The 20,438-nt window shown below is 46.7% G+C and overlaps 1 protein-coding gene across 2 annotated transcripts; it reads left to right on the top strand.

The window, feature by feature from the left end:
• The first annotated feature begins 1,560 nt into the window (after positions 1-1,560).
• LMAN2L (lectin, mannose binding 2 like) lies at positions 1,561-20,106 on the top strand. 2 transcript variants are annotated; one of them, XM_080917029.1, is made up of 9 exons: positions 1,561-1,753; positions 2,953-3,071; positions 6,502-6,619; positions 7,396-7,478; positions 16,188-16,220; positions 17,192-17,353; positions 17,438-17,552; positions 18,370-18,489; positions 18,811-20,106. In XM_080917029.1, exons 1-9 carry the CDS (start codon positions 1,564-1,566, stop codon positions 18,951-18,953), a joined length of 1,083 nt encoding a protein of 360 aa, XP_080773155.1. In that variant the 5' UTR covers positions 1,561-1,563; the 3' UTR covers positions 18,954-20,106. The 2 variants fall into 2 exon arrangements, with proteins under 2 accessions (XP_080773155.1, XP_080773156.1); XM_080917030.1 differs by lacking the exon at positions 16,188-16,220.
• The last annotated feature ends 332 nt before the right edge of the window (positions 20,107-20,438 follow it).

Below are 20,438 nucleotides of genomic sequence, written 5' to 3'. Positions count from 1 at the left end.
GGTTGATAGTGTTCGTCAACCTAGCAGGTAACCCAGCCTGTCCTTTATACATTTTATAATTTGCCGGCATTTTGTTTATTTGGTGTGGCTGTTTGTTTCTTCGAGGCAAGGTTTCTTCTGCCTTGGCTATCCTGGAACTTGCTCTGTAGACCAGGCTAGCCTCGAACTCAGAGATCCCCATACCTTTGCCTCCAAGCATTGGGATTCACTCCAGTGCCAGCTGTTTCATTTGAATGAATTGCTTAGGTCCCTAACTCACTGGTTGGGTTTGAATTCTCTACCTTCCTGCCTCAGTTTCCAGAGTGCCGGGATGACCTAATACTCCCTGACATCGAAAGTCAAGTTTTTTTTTCCTTTCTCTTTTTTTTGTATAGAATATTCTCTATATTTACATTTTTTAAGCTTTATTTTATGAGTACACTATTGCTATCTTCAGACACACTAGTAGAGGGCATCAGATCCTGTTACAGATGCTTGTGAGCCACCTGGGAACTGAAATCAGAACCTCTGGAAGAGTAGTTAGTGCTCTTGACCGCTGAGCCATCTCTCCAACCCCCTGTATTTACATTTCAAATGTTATCCTCTTTCCTCCCACTCCTATCCCCCCTTCCCCTCCCCTTGCCTTCATGAAGGTGTTTCCTCTCCCAACCACCCTCTTCCCAACTCAGTGCCTTTGCATTCCCCTACACTAGGAAAATGAGCCCTCACTGGACTGAAGGCCCCTCTTCCCCTTGATGCCAGATAATGCTATCCTTGGCTACATATGCAACTGGAGCCATGGGTCTCTCCATGTGTACTCATTGGTTGGTGTTTTAGTTCCTGGGAACTGTGGAGGGTTTGGTTGGTTGATAATGTTCTTCCCATAGGGTTGCAATCCCTTTCAGCTCCTTCAGTCCTTTCTCTAGCTCCTTCATTGGGGTCTCCATGTTCAGTCCGATGATTAGCTGCAAGCATCTTCATCTGTATCAGTATGACTCTGGCAGAGCCTCTGAAGAGGCATCCATATCAGGCTCCTGCCAGTAAGCACTTCTTAGCATCAGCAATACTGCATGGGTTTTGTAGCTGCACGTGGGGTGGATCCTCAGTGAGGACAGGTAAGGCAGTCTCTGGATGAATTTTTCTTCAATCCCTGCTCCCAACACAGCTAGTCTTCAGTTTCTAACACTCATTTTATTCATGGATTTGTCTATTTTTCTTTTTACTTCTATGCCCTCTTGACTGTTAGATTGATGATCAGGTAGGTACAAATGGCAGTGAGGATCGGGGAAAAAAATGTTTTATCGCTTTAAATTTACTATAGAACGCAGAAACAAAGTAAGAATCACCATTACTACCAGGCCTGGTGAAGCCTGGGACAAAAGCAAAGAAGGGAGTCTGGAAATTCGGCAACGCCCCTTGCCTGGGTTGGCAAGGCAACTGCTACCAGCCAGCCAATCGGTGGGATACTCACCTGCGGGGGCGGGGACTCTCCAGAAACCAATGGGAGGTCGTGCCGATGGTTCCGCAGGCCAATGGGTTGGGCCACGGGGCGGGCTTTTTGATGAAGGGCCGGCGGTGGGAAAGATGGCGGCGGCTCCGAGACCCTCCTGGTGGCAACGGTGGCGGTGGCACGCGTGGGCTCGGGACGGGACCAGGCTTTTGCTCTTTCTCCTTCTGTTGGGGTCTGGGTTTGGGCCGGGGCCGCGGCATGTCAGGGCGGGTCAAGCGGTGGAGTACTTGAAACGGGAGCACTCGCTGTCGAAGCCCTACCAGGGTGAGGCGCCCAGGGCGAGGTGGTCGCGCAGGGAGGGCTTTGGGACCGAGCGGGGACTGAGTTCGGGGACGTAGTCATCGGCGGGAGGGGGCGCCCCGAGGATCTCCGCTCCTTTGAAGAGCCACAGGTCCTAAGGACAGGGGTCCGCCCCCCACCCCCGCCCCTTTCTGAGCGCTAGAAGTTTCTAGTAGGGTCTAGGTAGGGCTCTCAGATATTACCGGTGTCGGGCTTGGAGGAAAGGGTGTTTGGAGTTGGACAGAAATATGAGGAGAGAAAAATGAGGGATGGCCGAGGACTATTAGCGATGAGCCGGTGTCGAGGTGGAACGGTGGCAGCTCTAGAACTAAAGCACGAGAAAGAACCCTGGTAGAACTCGGTCGGCTTGAGACAGGAGAAAAATAAAAAGTCTGTTTGCTGGTTAGAACACCTGCTCTTTCCCAGGCCGCGAGCCCTGGTGATGAAAGAGGCCGGTTAGCATTGCTTTCTTCAGGGATTTCTAGGTCTCTAAGCACAGCTTAGTGTTAGAAAATTGACACAGGTCTACAGAGGAGAGAAATTAGTGCAGCTAGCTACAGCTTAACACAAGTTTGTTTTTCTCGCAGAGCTATGGATAGGGGGTACAGGAAACAAACATTCAAAATGCAGAAAACTATCTGTACACTGTCAATAAGATGTCCTCGATTCAGTGATTGTATATAGTACCTCTTTAGTGTTGATTCCTGCTGATCCTATAGGTTGGATGGGTTTTTCACCCTGGAGATATTTAGTCCAAGGGACTTGGGGACGATCAGCTTCACACTTGAAAGATTGATTTTAAAAGAATAGTTAAGCACATGGGCTTTTGAGGATCAATCTTTTTGCTATAAATGACAAAATTCTTGTCCTTTCATGTGCTAAAGTTCACCCACATATAGATCTCAACTCTTGTTACTGTGTAACAACGTCTTGTGTAAATGACAGCTCTGAGGTGCTTGGAATCTTCTGCTGAAGGACTTAACTAAAGGAGGTCTGGTGTGATGGCAGGTACCTGTGGCTCTAGTAATTCAGGAGGCTGAGGCAGAATATTGAGACCCCCGTTTCAGAAAGGAGAAAAAAAAACCATTAATACCAAAGGAAAGATCATGGCTCCAGTTTTTGTAGGATCTGGTTTTGTGAACCAATGGATGAAGAATATGAGCTGATTTTTTCCCTCTTCATAGGTGTGGGAACAAGCAGTTCTTCCCTGTGGAACCTGATGGGCAACGCCATGGTGATGACACAGTATATCCGCCTCACTCCAGATATGCAAAGTAAACAGGGTGCCTTGTGGAACCGGGTGGTAAGAGGCTTCCTGTGTTAGGACCCTCAGTGTCCTAAAAAGCCCAGAATAACTTTGACATTACTTCATACAGTCTCTTCCCAGTGTTCCATCTTCTAAAGATATGAAAAGTCTTTAGAGGGTTGGAGAGATGGCTCAGTGGTTAAGAGCATTGTCTGCTCTTTCAGAGGACCTAGGTTCAGTACCCAGTACCTACTTGGCAGCTCACAACTGTCTGTAACTCCAGTTACAAGTCATTTAGCTCCCTCACACAACATTTATGCAGGTAGAACAGCAATGCACATAAAGTTAAAAATAAATAAATCATTAAAAAGAAACTGAGAGTCTTCAGTTTATAGATAATGGGGAACTTCATAGTATAGAAATTAGATATTTTTTCAATTGCTCTATTAGACCAAGAACAAATAATTCATTTTCTCCTTAAGCTGGACATACCATACTTTGGCATTTCATAGCTTAAATCTTATTTAATTACTTCATTAAACAGGAAGCTCTTGGCTTTTTGCTGTTATTGTTGTATGTTTGTTTTGTAGTATGTAATCCAGGCTGTCCTTGAACTTGGTAGTAGCCTAGGTGACTCTCAAACCTATGGCCCTTCTGCTTCAACCTCCCTACTTTGGATATAATGCTATACATGTATAGTTCAAATTTCGTGGGGGGGGAGGGTAAGGTAGAGGAATTAGTTAAGCCCAGAAATTCAGTCGCAGCCTGGAAAACATAGTGGGACACTGCTGCTAGATACTTAAATATTAAAAAACACTCAGATGTGCATTTATCCCCTATGTAATCCTAGTGGCTTTCTTTTGTTTTAGTCAAAAGTTTGTTTCTGCTTCCATATGAAAGTCACTTTAGCCATGTTAGTCACTTTGCTTGTCCTCTGGACCCTTTCTAGCTGCCTCCTTTTTCTAGAGGTATGGTAGGAAGGAGCACCTGGCACTGCTGCACTGTGACTCTGTGCCGGTCTCCGGCAACGCTTCTCACTCCCAGGTCCTTTCTGACTGAACAGCCAGGTCACTGTTGGGGATGACATTGGCATCCTTGGTGTTTTCTCCTGGACTCCTCCTGTGAATGAAGGCACAAAAATCATACACTACCATGTTTTTTTTCTCGTTAGCTGCTTCGAGTGGGTCTCATAAAGAGAACTGTTTCTCTTCCCTGGTGGTTTGTTTCTATCCAAGAATTGTAAAGGGGTAGAAAGGTATGAGCCATCTACACAGGCAGGCCCCGGAACCTGGACGTAGCACTGAGCTCAGTGTGGGTCGTGGTAGGAGATGTAAGAATCAGTTGACTGACGGATCTAAGTCCAGCTTGAAGAGCCCTGGGCAGATCCCCACCTGTAATACCGGCTTGACAGTCTAGTGGTCGGAATATAGCCAGAAGGGGCATGAAAAGATTTTGTGCAAAGTTTGCTACAGTGGGTACAGAAATATATGCTGTTCTTAGACACCCCCTGCCTCAGTTTCATTGAAGGGTTCTTGTGGGTTATTTAATTATACAAGGCTTAATACCTTAATATAAGAGTCTCTGATACCTATATTAACAGAACAAACTAAGGAACTATTTTAAGATACATAGTCGGGGCAGGTGGTTCTCAGATTTGGCTGTCCACTGGAGCTGGTGTCTGGATTCTACCCCAGGATGCTGATTTAATTAGAATAGGGCACATTTTGGTCACTGGGCTTCCTCTTTTCTTTTCTCATTTTTTTCTTTCTTGGAGCAATTTGGTCATCATATTCTCTTTCTTTTTTTTAAGATTTATTTGTTTAGTATGTATGTATGTATGTATGTATGTATGTATGTATGTATGTATGTATGTGAGTACACTGTCACTGTCCTCAGAAACACCAGAAGAGGGCATTGGATCCCATTACAGATGGTTGTGAGCCACCATGTTGTTGCTGAGAATTGAACTCAGGACCTCTGTAAGAGCAGTCAGTGTTCTTAAACGCTGAGCCATCTCTCCAGCCCCTTCTTTGTTTGTTTGTTTGTTTGTTTTTAGTTCTTTTGCAACAGGCTTTCTCTGTGTAGCCAGAGCTGTCCTAGAACTTGCTCTGTAGAGACCAGGCTGGCCTTGAACTCAGAGATTCTGCCTGCCCCTGCCTCCCTAGTGCTGAGACTAAAAATGTGTGAGCCACCATCACTGATTCTGTTGGGATTTTAAACATGCAGTGAAGTTTCAGAGCCACTCTTAAAAATCACCATGATACCCAAGGTCAAGAATTAGCTGCAACTACCTGTTGACTTAGTACAGGCTTCTCTGAGCCTGCCCTTTTTGAAGGCCCATTGTACTACCTGCTGGCTACAGCACAGCTTTCTGCTTGTCCTGAAAGCTAAATGTAACAGCAGAGAGATAACCTCACTTGAAAAGACAGAATAAAGCAGACTGTTGGAGACATCAGGGCTCCCTGCTGAGTGGGAAAGCATCCACCCCACTTTGACTGTGACTCTGAACTCGTAACACCAGGTCTTTTGGACGATGTCCCAGAAATTAAAAACAAAAAACTGAACATGATGAAGCACTGTGTTGCTCAAGGCCCAGAACAATCTATTTGGAAAGCCTTTGGCAGAATCCAGCCAACCCCAGCTGAACCCTTCCCTTCTTTCTTCACAGCAGGTTTTAACTAGATGCCTCCCCAGACCAAATACTGTACTCACCCCAGTTTCTACTGGAAACACAACTGTGCCACATACTTAGTCTCTCACCACCTCTCCTTTTATAAGGTTTTGGCACACAATTACAAAACTCAGAAGCCTGAATGACATCTCTCTCCTTAATATTTCCCCACCGCCAAGAGGCTGTCCCAGAAGAAGCTAGTGTTTGCCTCTGGCACATTTATCCTTTCTAGCCATGGGCACAAAGGTTTGGGGGACTGTAACTTACTCTGCTATCTGTTCTCTTGGGAACTCAGGCTTGCCCCTTAGCTTGGCTAAATTCCAACTTTAGCTAATTAGAGTTCTTCAGTAACATCTGCTAATTATCCCCGGAAACCTCTCTGTGGGACTTAGCTTTTTAAATTTTTATTTCTTTTTAAACAAAATGAGGTTTTGACTTTTCTTGGAAGCCCCGCTTTTTAGAGTCTTTCTGTCAGAATAATCTTAGGCTGCAAACAGGCATTAAGTCATTTTCTTTATCCAGTTCTGCAGTTGTGCTTCTGGGTAAATGAAGGATCATGTTGAATTTATGTGCCTTTTCCAGCTTTAAGCGTACTCTCCTGTTTCTGCAGGAAGATGAGAAGATAATCGGGTGGTTTGTTCCTTGAACAGATGAATGGCTCAGTCTGTTTAGTTTTTTGACAGAAGTGCTTTCCAAGTCTTAGATTCCATTTCAACTTTTAGTGTGTTACCAAAGCTGCTTTCCAAGTTTGTAGACTGCTTCTGAGGGCTTTATGGGTTCTATGCTCCTGTCTTACACCTGTCTTCCTCACATCAGCCATGTTTCCTGAAAGACTGGGAACTGCAGGTGCACTTCAAGATCCACGGCCAAGGGAAGAAGAATCTGCATGGAGATGGCTTGGCAATCTGGTACACAAAGGACCGGATGCAGCCAGGTATTAGGGACCCTGGGTTGCTCCCACATGGGCGTAGCAGACCTGTTTATGCCCGTACCCTCTTTTTGAGGTGGGCCCTCCCTTCTAGTTTTCCCTCTCCCTCGATGTCTGTGAATGAATATTAACCTATCTTAGAGTGGGGTCAGAGTCCTAAGCAGTCTGAACTTGTCTCATCCTCCAATGAGTCCTTGCTTGTTGGTTCCTCCTGTGTTATCTGTGAAGCCTGGCCACTGGCTGGCTGAATGCACTTGCTCCTGAACACTGGAGGCTGGTGTGCTAGTCTCTTCTGGACATATAGGCACTTACTGATCTCAGCACGGAGTCAAGAGAGAATTCCCTGTTGTGTTTGCTGCTGTTGGAGCTGGTGTTCCAAGTGGATGGCAGGCTGAACCTGATTTGACCTGGTCTCTTGCAATAAGAAGTAGAACTTGGGAATTCAGTTCTCTCTTGGGGGCATAATTGTCACCAAGTGTTTGTGAAGCAGAATTCTGTAGGCAGAGGAGCCTTAGCAACCAGTTTGGAATAGGGCGTTATCATAGTACAAACAAGATTCAAGTAGCCTTCCCTCTTTTCCTCCTTTTAGCAGCAAACTTCTATAGCTGTTCATGGACCCAGATGTAGGTCACTTTGCAAGGGTCCTTTTATATGTGTGCGCTCATCTTAGGAAATGCCTGGAGCCATTTGAATATCACCCTGTCCTCTGCCATGTAAGAGTTCTCTCCCTTTGTCCGCTCTTGGGTGTATGTCATTGTTCATCATCTGTTCTCTCTCTCTAGGGCCTGTGTTTGGAAACATGGACAAATTTGTGGGGCTGGGAGTGTTTGTAGACACCTATCCCAATGAGGAGAAGCAGCACGAGGTAATGGCGAGTGTCAGGGCTTAGGGCCACTGTACTGGTCACAGCCCTTCCCCCAGGAGCAGAGTACAGAGCAGTGAGGCCCATCTTTGACCTTCAGAGGACAATGTCCTTGGCAGCTTCCTTTTCTTTTCTTCCTTTCCTTTTCTTTTTTCTTTTCTTTTCCTGGAGAGAACTACCTGTGATCCCAGCAGTCCTTGAGGAGTAGCTGTCACACTGGGTGCTCTTCCTTCCTGTTAGTCACACTGGGTGTTTTTCTATAGTGCCAGCAGTGTTCCCACTCATTTCTGTAAGGCAGCTGCTTGAATTGAGCACACATGGCTGGTGGTGTTTTGGCTTCTAGACTGAGGCCAGAGCAAGGAGAAAGATGGGTGCTCCACACTTTAACCATCTCTGTGGACCTGCCATTTGCCCTCCATTCCCAGCATCTTTATCTTCCCTGGCAGCAGTTCCCATCACTTACAAGAAAGGGTTAAGTAAATAGAAGTTGCTGAAAGCGCTGTACTTATTTACAATGATAAGGTCTCACTGTGGTTCAGGTTGGCCTGGATACCTGAGATTTTCATCCTCAGCCTCTGAGTCCTGGGATCGCAACAGGGCCACCATACCTGGCTCAGATCTAAGCATCCTGATGGAACCCAGTGTCTAGACAGTGCAGAGACATTAACTACCTCTGCAGGTTCTTCAGTACTTCCTTATACTAGCACAGGGCTGTGTCCTCCTCTCCTGTGGCACTGCTGTGAGAGGGTAGAAAACTGACAAGCTGTTCCTGGGTGTCCTTCAGGGTTGGGAGTGGGGATGGAGACCATTCACTCCCCACAGAGATTTATCAGAAACACATGTAAAATGTGACAGTGACTACTGTGTGTACCACACTCAGGTGTAACGGTCAGAATCTCCCAAGGTCACTTTAGAGGAGCTGGAAAGTGAGACCTGGGTTAGGTGAGTAACCTCCTGTTGTGGATCAGTTAGAATTGTGTTTCCATTTCCTCTGGGCCCATCAAACCCTTGCTAGATGCTGGGGCAAGACCAGCATCATCTCTGTGCTCTGTAGTGTGGAGATTGCTGGAGACTCTGGGGCCCTTTGAAAGGGGCAGCAGTGGTGGCTACAGAGCCTTCTTTCAGGACGAGCATTTACATTGACATCTGCAGGATGAGCCAGTGGTCCATGAAGAAGGAAACCATGTACTAAGGCATTCTGGGAGGGGACAGGGAGAATAAGGAAGTACAGAGCTTCATGTGAGGCTAGAAAGAAAGGCAGCCAGCGCCTTGCCATGTCCGAGTTATATGAGCTGCATGTTGCTGTTTGTCCTTACCCCTCCTAGGTACGCTAGCCACACTGAGATTGTATGCTTGAATGTTGTTAGCAGGGCTGTTAGATCATTCACAGATGGTTCCTCTTTCTCAGTGAATGAACAGACTAGAGAAGCTATGTTGGGTAGCAGCCTTTGTAGGGTCTCCCTGTCCTGAAGCTCGACATTCTGGTGTTAGGCCTTCACCTATCCACTGTTCCTGTTCATTGATTTCTTTCTTGAGAGAAGAGACGTTAGGTATTTGCATATATGTGTTTTCAGTTCTTTGAGCTTCTGTTCAGTCCATAGAATGTAGAAAATTGTCTTCTTTTCTACTACCAAACCAACTGGGGCCTCTCAGAGGTAAAAGCAAATGTATTTTCTCAATGGTGTGGTTTACTGTGCTTACTCATACAAGGGTGCAGGGCATTGTTCCATGCTTATTACTTACTTGTAGCAACTCTTTGTTGCAACTGTTACCATCTTTGTCTGATGAGTAAGACATCTGAAGAGCAGAAGAAAGTCTGCAGAGCTTATTGGGTCACACAGGTCCTAGGTCTGATTCCAGAAGCTCCCCCTCTGTGATTTTGGCTTCTTAGATTTGGTAACAAAAGCAGAAATGACAAGAAGAAGCACAGGGAAACTGGGCTTCACCAGAAGGAAGAACCTGGGACTGGAGAGATGGTTCAGCAGTTAAAAGCACCACGCCTTCTTGTATAGGACCCAGGTTCAGTTCCCAGTACCCACATGGTGGCTTACAACTGTCCATAACTACTTACACATGCATGTGGTGCACAGACATGCATGCAGGGAAAACAGACACCTAAATTTCTCTTTTGGGTTTTTAAGACAGGGTTTCTATGTGTGGCCCTGGCTGTCCTGGAACTTTTTGTAGACTAGGCTGGCTTCCAGCTCAGAGATCTCTCTGCCTCCTCTGCCTCCCAAGCACTGAGATTAAAGGCGTGCACCACTATGCCCAGCTCTAAAGTTAATTTTTTAAAGTAATAACTTAATGTGCTTCAAACACAGTCAGGAATAGGGGTGGTGGTGTAGCTCAGAAGAGTATTTGCTTCATGAGCACAAGGCCCTGGATTCAGGCTCCAACACTGAAAGCATAAGAAAGTGGGATCGCCTGTAGGATGGAGGAAAATCTATGTAAATCTTACTAGAGATCCATCGCTAGAATATATGAGGAACTATTGTGCAAAGAACTACTACAACTTAATAAAAGACAAGCCAGTAAAACAATAGGCAAATGATTTGAGTAGGTTTATCTGAAGAGATGCTCTACGTCATTAACTTAGAGAACACAGATGAGACCACAGTGAGATCCTCACAGCCACCAGAATGCGAATGCAGAGATGTGGGCGTCATTTGGAACCCACAGATAACTTGTGGGGATGTAAAATGATACAGTTGGAAAGCAGGCATTTCTTGAGACTGCTAAAGATAGATTCTTTAATCCAGTGAATCTACTTGTGTGTGTGTAGCCAAGAGAAATAAAAGTATCTACTAAAAGGTTTGTGCACATATGGTTATAACAGCCAAAACATTGATACACCTCAAGTGTTCATCAGCTGGAATATTCGGTGATAAAAACGTGTTCCTTCGGATCACAAGAGTCCTGCTTATTGTGTGAGCTTGTTCCTATGAAGTATGGTCAGACCTACAGAGACAAGGTTAGAGAGCAGTTGTCCAGAGCTAGGGCTCTCAAGTGGAGAGGGGGACTGCCAGTGGGCACAGAGTTATGGAGTGGTTAAAATGTTCTGACATGATAATCATCACCTTAATTAGCACATGCCTGAGCCCACTTTGTGTGGATCAAGTGCTGTTGATTTAGAAGTGGATGAAAGATGACTCCAGTCTTTTGGCCCTAGGAGCCCATCCACTAAAGATCATGTTTCTCCTGTGAACCCAGATGGTGGTGATCACTTCAGGGAACTTGGTAGCACCCTTGGAGCACAGATGTCTTTGTTCTGTTGAAACCAGAGTTTAGTGGGAAGAGATTTCCTGAAATGACGAACAGAAGAGTGAAGCTGTTGGCAGACTCGGGTTGGCAGGCTTGGCCATCTTTTTGTCTGTGACATGTTTTGAGCCTCACGCATGGGAGGGAGAGGCAGTTAGTAGTAAGAGGAGCAGTACTCCAGTCTGCCTTGATCAGGCCAGCCTGGACGTCATGTGTCATGGTTCAGACACTCCTCATATATATTGGTTTTTCTCCTTTTAACTGGAAGAAAATAAACACTAATGTTTTTTTTAATATACTAATTGATTTTTATTGGATATATTTTATTTACATTTTGAGTGTTATTTCTTTTTTGGGATTCCCCTCCATATCCCCTATCCCATCCCCCTCCCCCTGCTTCTATGAGGGTGTTCACCCACCCACCCAACCCCTCCTGCCTCCCAAGCATTAATATCTTAAAAATACATTTCAGGCTGAGGAAATAGTGATAGAACTCATGCCCAGAAACTGGAGAGTTCATTCCCTAACACACACACACACACACACACACACACACACACACACAAACACCACAGACCTATAAGCACTCATGTATGAATACCTTGTGTTCCCTTAGTCCTCTCTTGATAAACTAATCTCAGTTGGTCTTTTATGTTTGGTCTATGGAATCTCCCCCACGCCTCTTTTTGAGACAGGGTTTTCTCAGTGCAGTCTTGCTGTCCTGGAATTTGCTCTGTAGACCAGGCTGGCCTCTAACTTATAGAACTGTTTTCTTTTGCTTCTGAGGCATGTGCTATCACCATCCAGGGAAATATTTTTCAAAGAAACACTGACTGCTTAAGTCTTTTGTTATAACACTTAGATGTGCCTTTTTTTTTTTTTTAAGTTTTTTAGATAATGATACTCAAGTATATACGCATTGTGTGAGGACCTGGAAGTACCCCTTTTCCACAACCTTTGACAAGCTGAGAGCTGAGGTCAGCATCACCTTGTAGGAGACTGATGGGGTTTGGTGCTGATGGGGTCACATGTCTCAGCTTTGATTATTGCCTGCTCTGAGGAGCATGGGTTCTGCTTAGGTTCTCGGTGTTCTTTCTGTTCCTGCATGAAGGGCCAGCTGAAGAGCATTGTAGGGTCAGTGGAAAGGGACAGGACCAAGCACTGGGTTCCCCATCTGAGGGCTTTCGTGAGAGACTTGGGAGGAGGCTGCCTCTTAGCAGCAGCACATGTCATTTGTTCTGTTGCTGCAGAGCAGGAAAAACAAATCTGTGTAGGCATCTTTTTACAAATGAAAATGGTGCCACATACAGCAGCTGTCTAAAGACATAATTATGAAACTGGAGCATAAGAGTATGAATATCAGATTAGATATGTCTTTATTTTGATACAAGTTTCAGATTTATAGATTGGTAATCCATTAGAGTTCTAGAATATACCCTATGGATACTGCCCAGGCTGGCATCAAACTTCTGGTCTTAGGTGCTCTTCCTGCCTCAGCCTCTTGAGTAGCTGGGATTATAGTCATGGACCACTTTGCCCCCAGCTGTGTCCTTTATGTCCTGCATGCCCACACTTGCTCACCATGAGCATTGTCTTCTCCTCAACTAGCTAAGAGTAATTGGTGAATGTTGCCTCCTTAACCCTAAATAACCTGTGGGTTTTTCCTAAAAAAGCAAGGACTGTTCCCAGCATAGTGGTCAAAACAGCAAGTGAGAAATGGTGAGCTCACTGCTGCTCGTCTTCAGACCTCACTTGGGTGTCCTTAATGCTCCTCTGTGTCCTTTAGCAGAAGAAAACCCGAGGCCCTTGGACATGTGTTCAGTTGTTAAGAGTGCATGCTCTCTCATTTGTGTATGAGGTGGAGTGTAGAGGTCAGAGGACAACTTGCTAGAGTTGTTCTCTCTTTCCACGCTGTGGGTCCCAGGGCTCAAACTCTGGTTATCAGGCTTGGCAGCAAGCCCCTTTCCCCACTGAGCTGCCCTCTCTTAGTCTTTAATCTGGAACCACTCTTGAGTATGTCTTTGTGCCTTAGAGTTCCTAAGCATGCTGTTTACTTACCTGCCTGTTCCTTTTTAAAAGTGCATGTTAAATGTTGGCTTTAAAATAGACAGGGTCTTACTTTGTATCTTGGTCTGTGATTGTAGCAGTCCTGGGATCACAGGTACCATCCATACTTGCTGAGACTCCTACGAGTATGTGGTGGATTCTAGAGTCACACTGACTGAGACTGGGTTCTGGATCTGAGCCACGTGGTTTCATGTCAAGTACATCCTTGAATACCGGCATTCTCTCCCATGAGATTGCTTCCCTGTGAGGTGAGGACACTGCCTCACAGGTGGCTCCACTGTTAAAGGTGCCTGTCACCAAGTGAGTTTGATCTCCAGGACCCAAAAGGTGAAAGTAGAGGGCCAGCTCCCCCAGTTGTCCTCTTTCCTCTCCCTGAAGTGATTTAGCACAGAAGATGGTGCTGGTTCACAGGGCTGAGAGGACTAGAAGCATGTCCTCTTAAACACCGCTGTTCCCCACCCCTCTAGGTGGGTTCTTCTGAAACGTTTGGTAGCCAGCTTGGCAGTAGCTGCTGTGCGGCCTTCTCTCATCTCTCCTCTCCCCACCCTTTCCTTCACATCTCAGAGTGTTAGGAGCACAGCTTGGCAGTTTGCAGCAGGCTTAGGTTGGGAAGCACTGCCCCAGAAGAGTGGCTGGTACCAGAGGTTTTCCCATCCAAGATTCTGAACAGAGAAGCGACTTTTCCTGTGTTCCAAGTGTTTTCAAGTGTGCTTTATTTTAGGAAGTTATGTAACTATAACTTTCACTTTTTGGTGTTACGGTATTATGGATGGCCTTTCCATTCCATCTTAAAATATTTAAAAAGAGGAAGAGACTGAGTCTATTAATTCCCTAATGTTTTTAGACAATTTTCTGGCCTATGTGAGCCAAGAAAATTACTCCCCTGAATCATGTATGTTTGGCTTTGAACAATGTTTAATGTAAAAATTCATCAATTTGGCTATTAATTGACTGGATTTTTGTTGACTTCCCCCAAATGCCAGCCACTGTGCCAAGTGGTCCACCCATCTCATCTCTTTCACATAGTTAACCCTTGAACTCTACATATAATCCCCATGTTTTCCAATAAGGATAAGATATAGAGGTCACACTGTGCAAAGGTATGCAGCCTTAGGTAGTATAGGATGATTGGGACCCAGCTGCTAGAGGCCCTCCGTGCTCTTTTCTGTTAGACATCAACCCCATGTGCTTTGGACCTACAAAATTTCAGAATCCACAACTCCAAAAGTTCATGAGTATCTTTTTGGGGGGATGGTGGGAGACACAGGGTATCAAGTACCTGATGCTAGCCTGGAGTTTACTATATAACCAAGGATGACTGTGGACTTATGGGCATATGCAGTCATACTCAGTTTTATGTGGGGCTGAGCATCCAACCCAAGGCCTTGTGTGTGCTAGGCAAGCATCCTACCATCTCAGCTCTGCTCCATCTCCCTTACCACCATCACTTTCTAAAGCCAAGCTAAAGAAGTTGATTTATTAAGAAAAGTGAGGAGTGGGAGGGTCTTAAGAGTGGGAGAGTCCAAGGAAGAATCCTAGGTATCTTGTTAATGAGTGAATGCTTCAGAAGGTCGTTTTAAACACTCTGAGTGCCTCCAGTGGTACAAGGCTTGGAAACTTCCTGTGCTATAGACAGTATTCACTGGGACAATAGGTGGGAATTACTTTGGGAACTCTGAAATTAGGAATGAATTCTACCTTGCCATAGTGTGAGCTGCTGAAGCTACAGATGAAGCTTTGGAGCCATGGGCTCAGTGTAACTTAGTGCGTCTCGGTCTTTATGGGGCTGGGGGTGTAGCTCAGTTTCCATAGCATGCAGGAGACCCTAGATTTGATCCTTTGCGTGCCATGGACCTGGCAGTGGCAGTATTCTATCCCTCGCACTGGGTAAGTGCAGGTAGAAAAACTCAGTCTTCCTTGGACACGGAGTCTGATGACAGCTAGGGCTACATAAATGTCTCAGACAAACAAAACCAAGAATGTGCACAGATGAAAGGCTCCTTCCTCCAGGGGAACCTGGGCCCAGCTCTCCACCTGGCTTTCGGTGGTGATTAGATGTCACCCCAGCCTTAGAGTTAGGTACCCTTGCCTAAGGATTGCTGTCCTAGGCATCCTAAATTTCTAAGTTAATCTTGTGATTGGAAGTGATAAATGAAGCGAATCTTGGGGTCATCAGAGCACCCTAGGGCATTCTTTTAATCCCTTCCTTTCCTTAATTGTTCACTGAAGTAACAAGCTTTCTCAGAATTCATTTCTTAGAATTACTTAATAACACGCTGCCAATTACCATGCTCTAAATGACAGTTGCATAAGAGTAACTTTATGGTGGCTTAATCATCCACTGATGGCCTACATGCCCCTCAGGGTCCTGTAGCACAGACTTATGCTGGTGGATCACAACATCTGATCTGTGAGGCTGACATGCTGTTGCTCTGCCTTGCTTTACACGAACCTCTCCTTCTTGCATCAGACCATGTGCTGGACTCTGACCACCTGGAAGCACCTCTTTTTCTATCACTGGTAGAATATTTCCCACTGAACCCCAGCATTTCAAACAGTACTGACTCTCGGCATAGTTGGCTTTACTAAGGAGGAGAGGAGTGCATGCTTCGGGACCCCTCCCTTGCCCTCTTATGAACTGGGCTGAGTTGAGCATGTGAGGCTTCCTCTCAGTGCTGCTAGTTGAGAGCTGTGGAGATTTGCTGAAGCAAAGTTGAAGTGCCTCAAGCCCAGTGACTTTTTAATCCCGTGCTGCTGTGCTCCCACGGAGCTTCACCCTGCCCCCATGCTGTGGGTCAGAGTAACAACAGTTATTTCAGATGGGTGTCCAGGAGGCTCAGTTAGAGGGCAAATGATCCCTTTGGATTAGAGTTAATTTTATGGTCTCGTAAGTAGGGTTCTTGTCTTCTGGGCAAGAGCTATATCCTGAGACCTGAGCAGTAGTAGACATCTCAAACTTGGAAGAGTTCACTTGTTTTTGTTCCCCACCCCACCCCGATATAGACATGCAGTAGTCTGGGAGACATAACCCAGTTGTGTTTGGGCAGTGCAAGATGGTTTGTTTCACAAAGCTGCCCAAAGCCCCGGGTCCTCTCTGGGGTAGAGAGGCCTTTGTAGTCGGCTCCTTTGAGAGTCTGATGACAGCCAGACAGCCTCAGTGTGTGGTGTGGTGTGCAGGCACCTAGGCATGTGCTTTGCATATGCTGGGAGAGCTTCAAGAGCTTCCTGGGTTCCCTTTGTGGACCCTTAAATTCTGCTTGAGGCTTTTGGTTGCTAACTCATCTACCACAGCAGGGTCATAGCTCTCTCAAGGCTGTCTCTTTCTGATGTGGTCTCTTGTGTTCTGTGTCCTGTCTTGTTTTGTAATAACCTGCTGGACCCACTCAGGCCCAGAAGAGGCGCTATTCTCCAGGAGTCCAGGTACTTGGCTCTTGACTCACCGTGCTCGTCCCTAATTTTCACAATCCAGCTGACGTTTCTTGCTACTTACAGTCCATGTGGCTGTTGTCTCAGGAGTTTGAGTTTCTGGTTCTGACTACATTTCTACCTTGCATGTTGACTGGAACAGTGTGGAGCTTGTCCAAGGAGCGCATGCCTCGTCTTCCCTTCCCCCTTCATCACTCTACCCCTCTGCATCGACTTTCACTGGGATCATTCTGGAATGGTTAGCTCACCAGTTTTGAGGAGGAATTGCTTCTACAGCTCTGTTGAAGCAAGGGCATCTCTTAAGTAGTGGGAATACAGTAGGTAAATGGACGTTTTTAAGTTTTCCTACATGTGAGACATTGTCCTCTCACTATTGGTGTCCTTGGAGGTTATGTGTGGATGGACGTCTTGACTAAGAACAGTGGTTGTGGGTAGAGAAGCCCCCAAAGCCTGTCCCAGTAGTGCTTTCTGGACTCATTTAACATCAAGTACTGGTAGGATTTTAGGGTCAGAAAGGAGCTATCCAGACTGGAAAGATTCCCTGACCACTCAAACAGGTATTTTCAAGAATGCCTGCTGTGTGCCAAACACTTCACTTGGGCAGAGGGCTAGGGCTGAAGTGGAGACCTGGGAGATGATTTTCCTTGTCTTCAAGAAGCTGTTGGGGAAGAAGAGGCTCTTGGTAATCAGTACCAAACGGAGGTTCACTTGCTGGGAGTAGAGTGAACCCCAGTGTCTTGCAGGGCCACTTCAGGTCTACCATGGGTCTGGGGAATTACTAACATCAAGTGTGGAGTTCGTGCTCCCTGAGTCCATGCCCCCCCCCCCCCCCGTGCATGATCATCTGTATGTGGGTTCTGCTGGGGGTGGGCTGCTGAAGATGAGGCAAGGGTTTCAGTTCCTCCCGCTGTAGTGCAGGCATTGCTGAGAGTCTGCCTTCCTGTCTGCTTTTCCCTGTGTTCCAGCGGGTATTCCCCTACATCTCAGCCATGGTGAACAACGGCTCCCTCAGCTATGATCATGAGCGGGATGGGCGGCCCACGGAGCTGGGGGGCTGCACAGCCATTGTCCGCAATATCCGTTATGACACTTTCCTCGTGATTCGCTATGTCAAGAGGCATCTGACGGTGAGTCCTGTCTTGGAGCAGCTGGTGATACGCCCTGCCTCTGCTTCTGTGGCCTGACCCTGGTATCTCTCCGCTGTGTTCCAGATAATGATGGACATTGATGGCAAACATGAGTGGAGGGACTGCATCGAGATGCCTGGGGTGCGGCTCCCCCGGGGCTATTACTTTGGCACTTCCTCCATCACTGGGGATCTCTCTGGTACTTGCACTGCTCTTTCTTCCTGTGCCTCAGTTGACTCCTTTTGTCAGGCCCCCAGGCTTAGTGGTTTAGGAATGCTGTGCATTCTTGTCTAGATCTGTAAAAGCTCCAATCTAGGCTCCTTTGGGACAGTTGTATCCAGGAGCTACCTCAGGCAGTGAGTGTGTGCTGTCTGGGTAGCTCGTCTGGCCTGTGCCTCTCACCCTGCACTTACTGTTGTGCCCAGTTTCCCTTCTTAGGGCTGCTCCTTGACTCCATCACCCCTTCCTAACCAACCCCAGTCCCTCTCCCTCTTTGTTCAAACATTTGAGTGAAGCTTGTGTACAAGTTTGCAAGCCATCTTCCTCCTGCCTCCTCTATCCTGTGATAGAATTACAGGCATGTGCCACTACACTTGGCCTTGTTTTTGTTTTGAATTAAGTGCTGGTCTTGCAGGCATGCTCCGTCATAGGGTCTCATGTAACTTTCACCAATGTATGTCATTTCCTTGGCCTATACTCACTGCCCCTGTACCCTGTCGTCTTGCTCCTCCTGAAGCTCTTCCCTCCCCCAGATTGTCCTCCCTTCGCATTTGTCTTGTGTATTTAAATCTACATTCCCTATCTGGAAGAAAGCGTGCTTGCTGTATTTGTGCCCCCATTACTGTGCCTCAGTCCCATCTCCCTTTTCTGTTAGTCTCCATGCTCCCCTGAAAGGTTGTCTTCCTGTCACTGCTGTCAGTGGATAGAGAGGCTTGTATCAGAGGCTTGGAGCAAGATATGAACTGTAGAAGCCCTCTTGAAGGCGATGAAATAACCCTCCATTCTCCTTCCTTTAGATAACCATGATGTCATTTCCCTGAAGTTGTTTGAGCTGACAGGAGTGAGGACCCCAGAAGAGGAAAAGCTACATCGAGATGTGTTCCTGCCCTCAGTGGACAATCTGAAGCTGCCAGAAAGTGAGTGTGGGATTCTGGGAAATGGCCTGTGCTTGGGGAGAAGGTTGCAGTGTCCAGAGTCTGGGGTTACTGGCACCCACAGCTGTCAGGTCCTTCTGTGCTCCTGTGAGGCTCAAGGAATGCCTGCACTGCCTCCCCATCGGTCCTACAGGCAAAGCGGGTGGGGGGGGGGGGCGCTCCTTTATTTTTAAATTGAGCCACCTGGAAAAGGGGAGAGGTTAGGATCTGGTTCCTCAGAAGTGGGAACTGGGGACCAGACAACCTGTTGACCCATTTTGGGGTGGGCTTCATATTTCCTACTGTTGTTTTTTACTTTCTCAGTGACAGAACCACCAACACCCCTGAGCGGCCTGGCTCTCTTCCTTATCGTCTTTTTCTCCCTGGTGTTTTCCGTATTTGCCATTGTCATCGGTATCATACTCTACAACAAATGGCAAGACCAGAGCCGGAAACGCTTCTACTGAGCTCACTGCTGTTGGTCCCTATATGGTGTTTACCGTAAGGTGTGGGTCTGAGCATATAGCCTGGCGAGTCAGCCTGTTGTTCAGGAACTGTGTTCTGTCACTGGAGCTTGGAATGCAGGGACCCTGCATCCTCACAGTCATCCACGGGAACACCTCACTGGCCCAGGATACCACCTGCGGGGCTGAGCAGCTGTGGTGTGCCTTTCCCTGGAGTGCTTCCACGTAGAGTGAAGAGACATGGAGATCTATTGTGATGCCTAAATTACAGAATTGGATGGACCAGATGCAGCAGGCCTTCCACTGCATTTTAAAATTCCCAAATAGAAAACCAGAGCTCGGACAATCTGGAAACCTGCTTACTAGCTATGCTTTTGCCCATGCCTCGTTCTACTTCAGGAGCTCCTTGGCAACCTGGATGGAGACTCTCTCACCTGCCTGTCTCCCTCCACTCACCGTCCTCTTTATATGCATCCTTAGTTAGGAAAGAAGTTTGCCACTCTTATTAGGTGGCCCTGGGTCTTCCTTCGTAGCTCACTGCTTCTGTCTCTCTTCTCTGCTGGGTGGATCTTGTTTGTGAATGTTGCTGGGTCTTCTTCAGCTTTCCTCATCAGAGCCTTCAGGCCTTTGGATAGTTTGGCTAAAAGCTGTTACAAATTAAGAGATGCTTGGACAATTTCACAGATGTTGTGAGGTTAACTATGAAATCATCCAGGTCCAGCTGTGCCCCAGAGAGCGGTGTTGGCTACATCTGACCATTTGGAGTGTTTCTGGACCTGCTAGACCCTGCTCAGTCGCATGTTTTATGTTTGTCCTAATTCTTGGGATCCTGCTTTGAACGTTGGAAGAGAAAAGCAGCTCTCTTCCTACTCCCTGGACTTGGACACACCCCCGAGACATTTGGCCTCTTAATGAGAAGAAACAGTTGGTGATCTCGTGTTAAAAATCTCAGAGAGAAAGCCTTTCATCCTCTGTGCCTGGAAACGTTCTGGTCATCAAGCAGCAGCACAGCTTGAGTGCCCTCGTGTGACACCGATTACACTGCCTTATTCTACAAGTGTCACATGCTGCTCACCTATCCACCCTGTGGTTAAATTGGTTACAGGCTAGTCTCTGGAGGGCCTGACACAGTTCTCTGTAGCCTGAGGAAGTCTTCATAAAGTAGCTGATGGAACCAATCAGGAGTTCTGGCTCTGGCCTTCTTGTAGGGTGGACTTGGTTGGGAGCCTCCAACCTTTTCCCTGAGCCTCAGGTGTGTCAGCTCTTATCCTGCCCCTCCTGGGTGGTTGGGGAAACCTTTACCCTATCCCTCACCCCATCCATTTGCAGAGTAGGAGGAAGGGTCACCCTGGCTGCAGGTGAGAGTTCATCTTCTCAGCCCCCTGTCTTAATTAAGCAGGATAGTCTGTGTTGCCCTTATGCAGGAGAAAAAAAGATGGGGTACAGAAATCCTAACACTATCCCCCAGTAGTAGAATAGCTTAAGGAG

Source organism: Micromys minutus (genome assembly GCF_963924665.1).
Source record: "Micromys minutus genome assembly, chromosome: 5".
In the NCBI taxonomy this organism is placed as follows: Eukaryota; Metazoa; Chordata; class Mammalia; order Rodentia; family Muridae; genus Micromys; species Micromys minutus.
The sequence above is the reverse complement of the archived record's forward strand: the minus strand, read 5'-3'. Positions and strand labels throughout refer to the sequence as shown.

Coding starts and splice junctions, on each gene's coding strand:
- LMAN2L (XM_080917029.1), top strand. CDS start 1,564: ATGGCGGCGGCTCCGAGACCCTCCTGGTGGCAACGGTGGCGGTGGCAC. Junction 6,620..7,395: donor AAAGGACCGGATGCAGCCAG/GTATTAGGGACC, acceptor CTCTCTCTCTAG/GGCCTGTGTTTGGAAACATG. Junction 17,354..17,437: donor ATGTCAAGAGGCATCTGACG/GTGAGTCCTGTC, acceptor GCTGTGTTCCAG/ATAATGATGGACATTGATGG.